The 10,825-nt window shown below is 39.8% G+C and overlaps 1 protein-coding gene across 1 annotated transcript; it reads left to right on the top strand.

Annotated features, from left to right (window-relative positions):
• Window positions 1-9,237: 9,237 nt before the first annotated feature.
• LOC140239164 (uncharacterized) lies at window positions 9,238-9,846 on the top strand. Its single transcript, XM_072319049.1, has one exon. It carries the CDS (start codon window positions 9,238-9,240, stop codon window positions 9,844-9,846), a length of 609 nt encoding a protein of 202 aa, XP_072175150.1.
• The last annotated feature ends 979 nt before the right edge of the window (window positions 9,847-10,825 follow it).

Raw genomic sequence — 10,825 nt, 5'->3', positions numbered from 1 at the left:
TTTCAAAAATCTGAATATGTCATATGACCAAGGATTTCCCGCTGACTATATTTATGCAAAAAAAGTGAAAATCGACAAAAATGTTACTGCGTTTTTCCTTGGGGGGGGGGGGGGCAGAACATATACTATGATTTTACACTCAGTTCTTATCCTGTTGCTTGTTTTTATTTTTCCCATTTTTCTTACTCTTATCTTTTACTTCTTCTACCCTTTGTACCCTGCTATGTTAGCTTTCATAATAGTTTCGTCATTAGTACTTTGTGTCCTATCTCCATATCTCCATTACAAGCGAATTTACAACCACATTTTTTCCTGGAACCCGCGGTTACACGCTTTGCTTTTGCGGTTCCTTCATATTATTTCACATGTTACAGAGACTTGTCTTTTACGATTACATGAAGATCTAAGTTGAAAAAGCTACTGCATCAATTGTTCATTGAAATTCACTTTTTGGTCTTAATGCACTTTTATTTAACACCTCTTTACACTAATACTAACAAAAAACTGAATTTCCAACCAGAAAGTGCTTAAAAGTTACATTAAAAAATCAGTCTGGTTTCAAAAGGTACTACATCATTTTTAGTTCTGTTTAAAAAGGGTATTATACATCCAACTCAAAGGCATCACAGGACATTGACCAATCAGAGAGCAGTATTGCCTTGACCTCTGTTCCATCGAATACCGACCTAATCTGTAAACAATGGAAGTTGGCTTTTGAGCTTTTGCTTCCTGTTAAAAATCATCGCTGAAATCTGGTAAATATCTTGAAAAAAAGGTAATAACATTTAAATCAAGGAATGAAGGAAATTGAAGGAGAATTCATTGACATAACAAACCTTCACAAGAAAGAGACCAGGGATGAAAAAGAATGGACAAGAGCGAACGGGAAAACGGCGGAGAAACTGGAGAAATTGATGGACCTTTTGTGTAGTCCCATGCATTGAGTTTACGGTCAGTTACAGTGCGTTAGTACGGGTGTTGAGTTTAATACATTGATTAAAGATGTCAACCCTACACCTTGGATATATTACCTACTAGGTTGTCTCAAAAATATTAAAGCTAAGTTAACAGTGCACGCTGTAGCAACGCAACCCTGCTCATGCCTGTACCCGAATAAAAGCTGCTTATCAATTTAATGGCTTTGTCAATTGAAACATCTGTAGGAAAGTTTTTTTTTTTGTCTTTTTTGTTCGTAATACATTATAATAGTCACTGTTTCATATCGACGGCCACTCAGCGTGTTCAAGACAGTTTTTTTTTCTCTTTACTTTATCACGTCTAAGTGTATGAGTCCCGATTAAACAATAGTCTTCTTTGTAGGAAGTGAACAGGGTACTCGCTGTTACGTTAATGGGAGTTTTCGCTACACGACGGGAAGACCGAGAATACGCGTAAGCCATCAGCTGTGACATACCCGTACTAGGGACTCCCGTCCCACTGTCTAGAAGCAGTTTCGCTTCCCTGTACGAGAAGGAGGAGTCACTGTGGGGACTAGATCGCTGATTGGCTTGCTGGCTGGCTGGCTCACTCCTGCCCAGAATCGGAACCGTACGCTATTTTGGCCGAGCACCGTACTCGTTTTCCCCAGGACGGGACGTTTCTCGGATTTGATCATGCGCAGGAGCAAAGTTTGCACACTCAAGGCAACGTCGTGCTTGCAAAAACTCCCTATTTATATCAGCTGCACAAACCCCCCACAGGTAGTGGTGGATCCACTCCCGTTTTTATGTTTTTTATTCCGTTTTTTTTTTAAATAAAAGAACAAAGAAAAATGGGGGTGCGCCCCCTTTAATTTTGTAAACGTCTCCCCCCCCCCAAAAAAAAAAAAAAATGAAATTCCTCGACCGCCACTGCATAGGGTTTGAAGTCTGTGCAAAAAAAAAAAAAAAAAAAAAAGAAGAAGAAGAAGGAAATGTGTGTCAAAATGGGACAACAAAGGTGAAGTTATGCAGTAAGACAAAGCTCAAAATAACTATACCATCAAAACATTCTTTGACAACTTCCTGTTTATGATCAAAGTCTCTTCCTTCTCGAGTTCGTTTCATTCTTTATAATGTCAGAAAATATGTCGCTGAAAAGTAATAATAACTTAAAAGGAGCGTATAGTTTCTATTGAGACCTAACTTCAGGTTTCTTATATTCTTGATAAGATAATGAGAAACCTCTCATGAAATATGAAAGAGCATGTAATTTCAAGAGGGATTCAACGTTTACTTGATGAAAATCGGTTTTAGAATAGTTTAAATATCAAAGAAAAAAAGAACATTCATAATAAAACGCGGAACCAACCTTCTATTAGAATTGATTTGTTTTACTTTGGCGTTAGATTTCTAATTCCCAAACCAATCTTTATGTAATACAATTTGCATTCCTCTCAAAATGGTATACCCTCTCATCTCATCTCCACCAATGCTATACAATCCTTTTAAGCTTTGATAACTTCATTCCTGAAATCGACATTCAAACCCACAGTCAAACGATCAAAACCCAGACTGGATACATAAATCAAACAATCTCTCAACATGACAATGACAAAAGAATCAAAGAATAGACATAATGGCAGAATTCCACATGCGCCCTGGTGTGTGACAGGCAATGATTTCGTGAGAAAAAAAAATCCAACCGATTTAAAAACCAGGTCCCTTTTACAAGTACGCAATGTTTCTTACATCTTTTTGTTGTTGATGATGCTGTTTTCTCAATAGACTAAGTCACTCTCATAAAGAGAGCCTCGGCTTCCCATTATGATTAGAGTACAGGCCTACGTACCTGACCTGTACTCGGCCGTCAGATGGTAAAACGGTCTATCTCGAAAATTGCTGTTCTGAGAAAAATGACTTTAAAGTTTACAGGTTGGAGCTTTTTTACGAGATGGGTATAATGCATTTTTAGCAATGGGACAAGAAGAAGCATATCAAACACTGATAACTGAAGAATTTTGTGCTTATTTGGGGTTTTAATTGTAAAATAAATGAGATTTTTGTGCAGATAGACTGTTTAACCACAGCACATGTATACACTCCGCTACACATCATAAGATGGTAAAATGGTCTATCTTCTAGATAGACCACAAACACTATTGCCATACTATGGTAAAATGGTCTATCTTTTAGTTAGACCATTTTACCGTTTTATCTTGTGGCTTTAAAGTGGTCTTTCTTCCCAGATGAAAGTTTTGCAAAAATACTGAAGTTTAGCGTACGGCCGGATGTCAAGTGCGTTTTTGCCGAAAAATGTCTTTTTTAGCCAAAAATTTGAACGAATATCAAAAAATCAAGATTTTTACTTTTTTATCGAAAAAAATTGATAGTTTATAAGTACCTTTTAAACTAGAAATGTGTTATCTTCCATTTCAAGTGTAGAACCTAACTAATATACATTTGAAAGTAGAATATTACACGCACATATATGGCGCAATGAAACATAAAACCGTGATTTACTTAAAATTTTACTTTGCAGAATCTACCAATATTTCAAAGTTGTTTTTTTTTTTTAAACTACCGAAATCAGTCTATTCAAACGTTTTTATTTGTTCGAAATATAATTTATGTTCTGATATCTTATGCAGCAAAGAAATTATAAGATAAGGCGAAAGATAACTCGTTTTATGTTATCCTAAATGGGACGATGTACTTTTTACTGGACGCGCATTTTGAATGGAAAATCGAATGCATAGCGTAGGCCCATATAATATGTCAATGGACAGGTTGGATAGGTGACTGCAAAAACCCTTTGTGACACCTTGATATGACTGAAATGTGCTTATTTGCCAGAAAAAAAAAATACAAAGAGGGCTGGTCAGTAATGTTGTTACCATGGCAACTGATCATTTAGGTCACTCCCAGAAAATTTCAAATATTCATGATTTTAAAACGTAGAAGTGTTGAAACATGTTTTTGTATGTGTGTGTGAGAAATGTATAATCTATCTAATCTGTTTAACAATGAAACCTGCTTATACCAGTTATATATAGATTGCTTATTATGTTTGGAAATGGTTGTCATGGAAACCGTGATGACAAATCACGTTTTACTTGGCAAAATTAAGGTACCAAATCTCCCATCCTGCATACTCAACCTCCCCCTCCCCCCCCCCCCCCCGAGAAGCTTGGGAATTCATGGTTATCAATACAATGCTATATAGTTTGCATTCTCGGGCCCTGAAACGCAGCCCTGCAAGGGATAGGCACGAAAGCACTTTTACATTTGTAATGTTCTAAGGCGAGGTGTTTGCATTTTATTTTGATCTATCCTCCCGCAGAAGACTTACTAAATGTTTCTTTTATGATGATTGATTGTTTACATGAGCGTTGTTTGGAACGCACAATTATTCGGCGACATAAGAATATCATATATGTATCCTAGATATTTGTGTGAAATAATAAGGCAAATATCACCCTCAAAAAAAAGAAAGAAAACAAGTAAAAAGGAAGTAGAAATGAAATGCGAACAATGCAATAACAGCCTCATTTCCCCTTCCCATCATTGAGTCGGTTAAATCATCGAGTCTATAATATTTATCCTTGGCCAAGTTCTATGACCTTGGAGCAGACATGTAACAAATTGTTTGTTTGCAATTCGATTGTTTTTATTTTTTGCGTGTGTGTTCTATATTATCACATCTTTGTGATTAAAAAAAAAATCATTTCAGTTATCATAAACACTCTAAATTCCCAGTCAACCAACAAAACGTATTACACAATGTGCACACGCTCGCAACCATCGTCTCAAACTGCGTTTACGGACTATGTCAACACACAATGAAATACAGTAAACGAAGCAATTTCTCTCTTTTTTTTAATAATGATTTGCCATCAGCGCACATTTAATAGAAAAGCAGCACTTGACATCTATGTTGTTGGTAATCAAAATGTTTTTTATCTATTTCGTTTTGGAAGGTAAAGAACCTCAGTCTCGAGTTGTGGACATCTAAAAACAAAAACAAAAATTCCATCAGAAAGCAATCTTCTTAAATGAAAGAATGAGTCCTCAGTGATTTTTTTTTTTTTTTTTATCATGAACAAATGTCTGTGACATACATCCAAAGACTTTGAAAATCAACAATACAAATTGCACTGACTACATTTACTGCATTGATAAACTTTATTTGTTTAATGTGACGTATGCTATGTGTCCACCATCACAAACGTTACACCAGTTAGAAAAACAAAATTTTCTCTTTAGGCGATATTTCAATATCTCTATCTTTTTCACAGTTTCTGGTTACATATCCTAGCTAATTATGACTGTACGCTGTTGCATTGAACTTTCGTCACTGTATAACTAAATTAGAATGGTGACTGCCAAATTTTAAAATTCTACCTTTAGTCTGATATTATTTTTGTGTTCTGCAGACCAGTGCGATAAGATATCTGTAATGAGCATTCGTCTCTCAGTGAAGAAAAAAAAAATCACCTCTCCAAAACATGTGGGTAATGCTTCCCTCTAAAACTTTCCCTTATCCCAAGTACCAGAATACATTGCTGGGGCCCTGAATAGCTAACATAAATTATATTATAGTATTACTAACATCATGACAATTATGGCACATGTGAAAAAAGAAAAAAAAAAAAAACAACTGGAAAAACATACATCTTGACCAGATCATATTCTTTTCACTACTTCTTGTACTTGGTGTTTGGGTTGGAACCTTTTACTGATGTCTTTTATATCTTAAACTAGAAAAAAAAAAAAAAAAAACATGCTCTGTGCTATTTCCTTTCAGATTCAGCAACTGTTCCTTTGTGAAGTTTTCTCTTTTTAAGCACTTTAATGTGCAGGTTTTTGTTTTTTTTTTTGGACCAACATGTCATATATTTTCCTCCATCTGATGAAGAAAGGCAAAGTTCACTTCCCTTTTGTTGACCCCCCCCCCCCCCAAAAAAAAAAGACATTCCAATCTGGCAGACCTCTACTCTAGAGACTAGTATTACTTAGTGCTAACGTTCAGAGCTAATGTTAGGATATTCTATTCAGATCAAGATCTAGAAATGTTAGATTTAACGTGAACTCATACTTTTATGGAGCAAAGTTAGCCTAACGTTAGATGTATAATATGTATCATTTATGCATAGATTTTAGAACCTCAAGAGGGTCTAGATGTCTAAACCTAGGTCTATCTAACGGTAGGCTGGGTCTTGCAATAAAACTGCCATTATATACTAGCGTAAGGTTACTAGAAACCTGTAACGTTAAGTAGAATCAGTGGCCCAGATTTTGACTAGACGCCAGATATTTCTACTTAAAGGCATAATTTACCATTTGCAGATGAAACAAAAACCCAACATTAGTGCTTTGAAATAGATCTAAAATGTGACTTAGGGATAGAAACAACCACTGTAAAAATTTGAATCCGTATAATCGATGTTAAGTATTGTTAAGTACACAAAATGTGAACAATAGTGCTTCCAGACTAAACCGTATACAGTTATGGTTTATTGAGAAGCATGCTGATATCTCCCCATATTTTAGGCTTTATTGCAAAAATTTTATATGGTAGGATGTTTTGTGATACAACAGACCTACACATATTAAATTTTATCGTACTTTAGTGCGATATAAATGGTTTACGTTGTCGGTGACAGCGGTTGTGCGCGGCGACCTCCTTTGATTTAACCGCTGAGCGGCAGCTAGTTATATCAAGAGCTTGCCGGCATTTTTCTTAGAGGTTGCCGCGCGTTCCTCATGTGTTAATAGCGCGGTGTGAAAGAGCGCGCATATTTACTTGTAGCCTATACTTAGCAATGCAGATTAGCGAAGAATAGGCAAATTCCCACGGTTGACGTTCACATGCACATTTTGCCTGCCGATTTGATGGTGGATGGTTGTGTTCGTTGTTAGCTCTCGCAATTTTATTAAATCGTTAGGCATTAACACTTTAATTACGTTGAATTTCCGACTATACGTGTTTACTGTGATACTGAGCGTCGACTATGCCGAAGGCAAGGCAAAAGACGAAGGGGGCTACGCCTCGTAGGTCTCGAAGAGGGGTGGCACCCACTCCCGGATTGTCAAGTGATGCAGTATCTGGACCGTCTCGGCCGTCGGTTCTGCCCATTCCCGGAACGTCCAGCGATGCATCAGCTGGCGCGCCTGGGCCGTCGGTTCTGCCCATCCCCGGACTGTCTACCAGTGCAGCAACGGAGGAACCTGGGCCGTCGGTCGTGACTACCCCCGGCATCTTGGGTGAGTGTAGGCCTACTTCTCAACCTTGGCCAGTAGTCTGCGTGGCCCCAGATAGTGATATTGATAGGGGCATTGTCGAATTGAGTTCCGGCCCTGGCATGGCTCAGCAAGGGCCGGGTAATGCTCCGCAATTGTGCGCTATGCCTCGGGAGGCGCTTGGGTCAACTATAAGCCGCGCGTTGCAGGTGAAAATTTGGAACAGCGAATATGTGGAAATGGGAGCATTGCTCAAGAATACCACAGTTTCGGAGAGCAATGCTCCCATGGTTTTGGCCTTATCGGGGTCTACTTTCCAGTTGCAACCTCAGCGAAATGTACCGCGCATAACATCGATTGAACAGTGGACGAGTGCCTTTTTGGTTTATGCATCAGTGTTCGTTGAGAAACACTTGGCTCGCGCGTCGGAAATGTTCAAGTACATGGACATTGTCCGTACCGCGGCTCGGTTTGGCGGCTACGGCTGGCGTGCATATGATGTTCAGTTTCGCCTGAGGCAGGAGAGGGAGCCTACGCGTTCTTGGGCCGTCGTTGATATGGAGCTATGGCTCATGACGGCTGCGGCGCATTACGTGCCCTCCCCTTCCTCCTACAGCGGCCGAGCCTTAGGCAGGGGCAATTTTCGCCGCTTTGAGCAGTCAAAGCAGCTGCAAAGAGGTGGTGCGATGCGCAGTCAAGTCGCAGGGCACGCAGGGCGCGCTCCGGCAGGGGCCGCGCCGGGTTTGCGCTACTGCTACGCGTTCAATGGAGGCAGATGTATCCGTCGGCCTTGCCTGTACGCCCACCGATGCCAGCGTTGTGACCAGACCTCTCACGGCGCTTCCCAATGCACACTCAAAGACCGTCAGCCTCAGGAGTCGCGCACCAACTCCAATTAAACTGGGCCACATGATCCCCTTTCTCAAGAGTTATGATAAGGAAGAGGCACAGTTCTTATGCGATGGTATCGCTGCGGGGATATGCGGCTTTTACTATCATTATTTAGGTAGCCGGTGTATTATTTCGTTTGAGGACAGAAGGGATGTTTGATGCTATTAAACATTTTGTCATAAGTCGCTTGTTGGTTGGTTGTCGCCGTAGGCATTCTCGGGCTGATATGCGTTGTCCGATTACTATGTCCATTTTCACAAAGCTGTTGTCGGTTCTCTCTATAGTTTGTAACTCTTATGATGCCATTTTATTTAAGGCTTGTTTTTTGGTGGCCTTTTTTCGGGTTTTTGCGGATCGGCGAGTTTACAGCTTATTCCCAGGCAGCGTCCAGCATCAGTCTGGAAGCGCGAGACGTGACGGTGGATGGTATGGCTCCCAGGCGGCACATTCGGCTGCACATTCGCGCTTCAAAAACTGACCAACAGGGTCGGGGTGTTACATTTTGATTCCTGAAGCTGTCAGCAGTCTATTATGTTCCGTTCATGCTGTTCTCGCGTATCTTGCTGTCAGGCCGAAGCTCGGCAGCGCCTTTTTCTGTCGTTTTGACGGAAATAATGTGACCAGCCGGGAGTTCACTGCTAATTTGAGGAAGTGTTTGTCCTTTTTGGAATTTCTAGCATCACGTTTCGCCTCTCACTCGTTCCGGATAGGGGCTGCTATATTTGCAGCAATGGCTGGTTGCACTGCTGAGGAAATTAAGAAAATGGGTCGTTGGTCGTCTGATGTGCATAAGCGATATGTACGTACGAATATGTTACCTATGGTGTGAATTGTCATTTTATTCATATATGCCCATTTACATTGTTAACAGTTTGCTGTATTGTTCGACACATTTCAGCGATTACTGTGTATAAGCTTGATGAGCAGTAATTGTTTTCAATAATATATGTAATTATATACCATAAGGAATCCCGAACGTAATTTCTTATTGTATATCCCAATTTCGGTGATCCATCAATGGGGGCAGGTCTCATTGAGTCATACTGATTATCGGGGGCTTTTAATTGCCTTTCATGCAATAGTAAAGTATTATCAAGTACATTGTATTCATATACCTGTTAATGGGCTTTATTGGACTATTTAACATGAATAAGAGGTCCCTATGAGTAATTTTTAGCTGTGAACAATGGGCTGCCGGAAGATTTCTTCGTTTTCAGTTGCAGGTTGCCAGCCACGCAGGATTTTGCTGGTGGGGGATTCCTTGATTCACTGGGTAGCCGTCCATGCAAGGTGTTCCGGGGAGCTAGACTTGGGGCTATCAGCGTCCGTCACTTGGAGAGGCCGCAGGGGGCTCCGTTTGGGTCAGCTCGTCGATCACGTCCGGCAAGTCCTCTCCCCTCTCCCAGAGTTGTGCCTGTCCCACATTTTAGTGCACGTGGGGACAAATGATGTGGGTCGAGGCAGGAAGCGTGAATTGATGTTGCTCCTGAATTCGACGCTTAGTGGGCTGCATGATTTCCTTCCCAATGCACGACTCATCTGGTCCAACATTTTACCTCGCAGGGAATATTACCCGTATAGCGATGACGACCAACCAAGGATTGACCGTACACGCCTCACATTGAACAAGTGTGCCAGGTCCATATGCCGAAGAATGGGAGGCTATTTCGTGGAGCACCCGGAAATCAGGCATGAGCACGCAGCGCTCTTTCGCAGGGACGGAATTCATTTATTTCCAGACGGTAATGAATTATTCCTGCGCAGTCTTTTTTCGGGTTTGGCAAATATTGTCTAGATTTTGTATGGGGGTGATAGTATGGCTATTATAGTTTGTATGTTAATATTGACAGTGTTTATTTCATGCTATCCTATAGTTCTAGACACGTGTGTAGGTGCATTTGGATCTCATTTTGTCAGGTCCCATGATCCCCCCGCAAAGTATGTGTTTTGATAAAGAATGGTACATACACGGGTGAGAGCCTTGTTATTAGAGTTTCCCAGAGACATGAAGTTTGACTTCACCTTGTTATTGTGTTAGCCCTTTTTTAATAGTGTTATTGTGTTAGTTTTTAGCTTTTAATAGTAAGAATTGTTATTGTGTGAGCTCATTTTTAATAGTGTTGTTGTATTTAGCGCTCATCAGCATGATTGATTGGTTAAGTTTCATTATTGCCAGGTCATGTATGTGATTGTTATTCAGGAACATGTTATGCAACATAGGTGGTCAAGCTCCGCTATGGCCAGGTAACTGATTGTGATTGTTATTCAGTTCACATATATCTTACATAGCTACTGAAGCTCCATTATTGCCATTGCAAGTGATTGACGATTTTTATTTTTTCCAATTTACATTTGATATTATGTAATATGATTAAGCTTCATTTTTCATTTGCCAAGTAATCAATGATAATGGTAATGATGCAATTCACATGTGATCCTAAATGCTTTGTTAGGCTTCATTATGGCTAAGTAATTAACGCTGATTGGCATTATTCAATTCACAGATGATGTAAGGTACTTAGTTTTGTAAATTCCATCGCTGCCAAGTATTTGATTGTCAGTCAATTCGCATAAACTCATAGCTACGGGGTACTGCAATGATGGTTAAGCTTCATTATTGCCAAGGAATTGATTGTTGGATGGCATTATTCAGTTTACACATGGTATACATATACATTGTAGCTTACCATCTGGAATTGTATAAAAGGTTATAAAGGAAATAACGTATATCGAGTATGTTGACATGTCATATTTCATTTGATGTTTAATATGTA

Source organism: Diadema setosum, chromosome 15, assembly GCF_964275005.1.
Source record: "Diadema setosum chromosome 15, eeDiaSeto1, whole genome shotgun sequence".
Lineage (NCBI taxonomy): Eukaryota > Metazoa > Echinodermata > Echinoidea > Diadematoida > Diadematidae > Diadema > Diadema setosum.
This window is presented reverse-complemented; position numbering and strand designations above follow the sequence as displayed.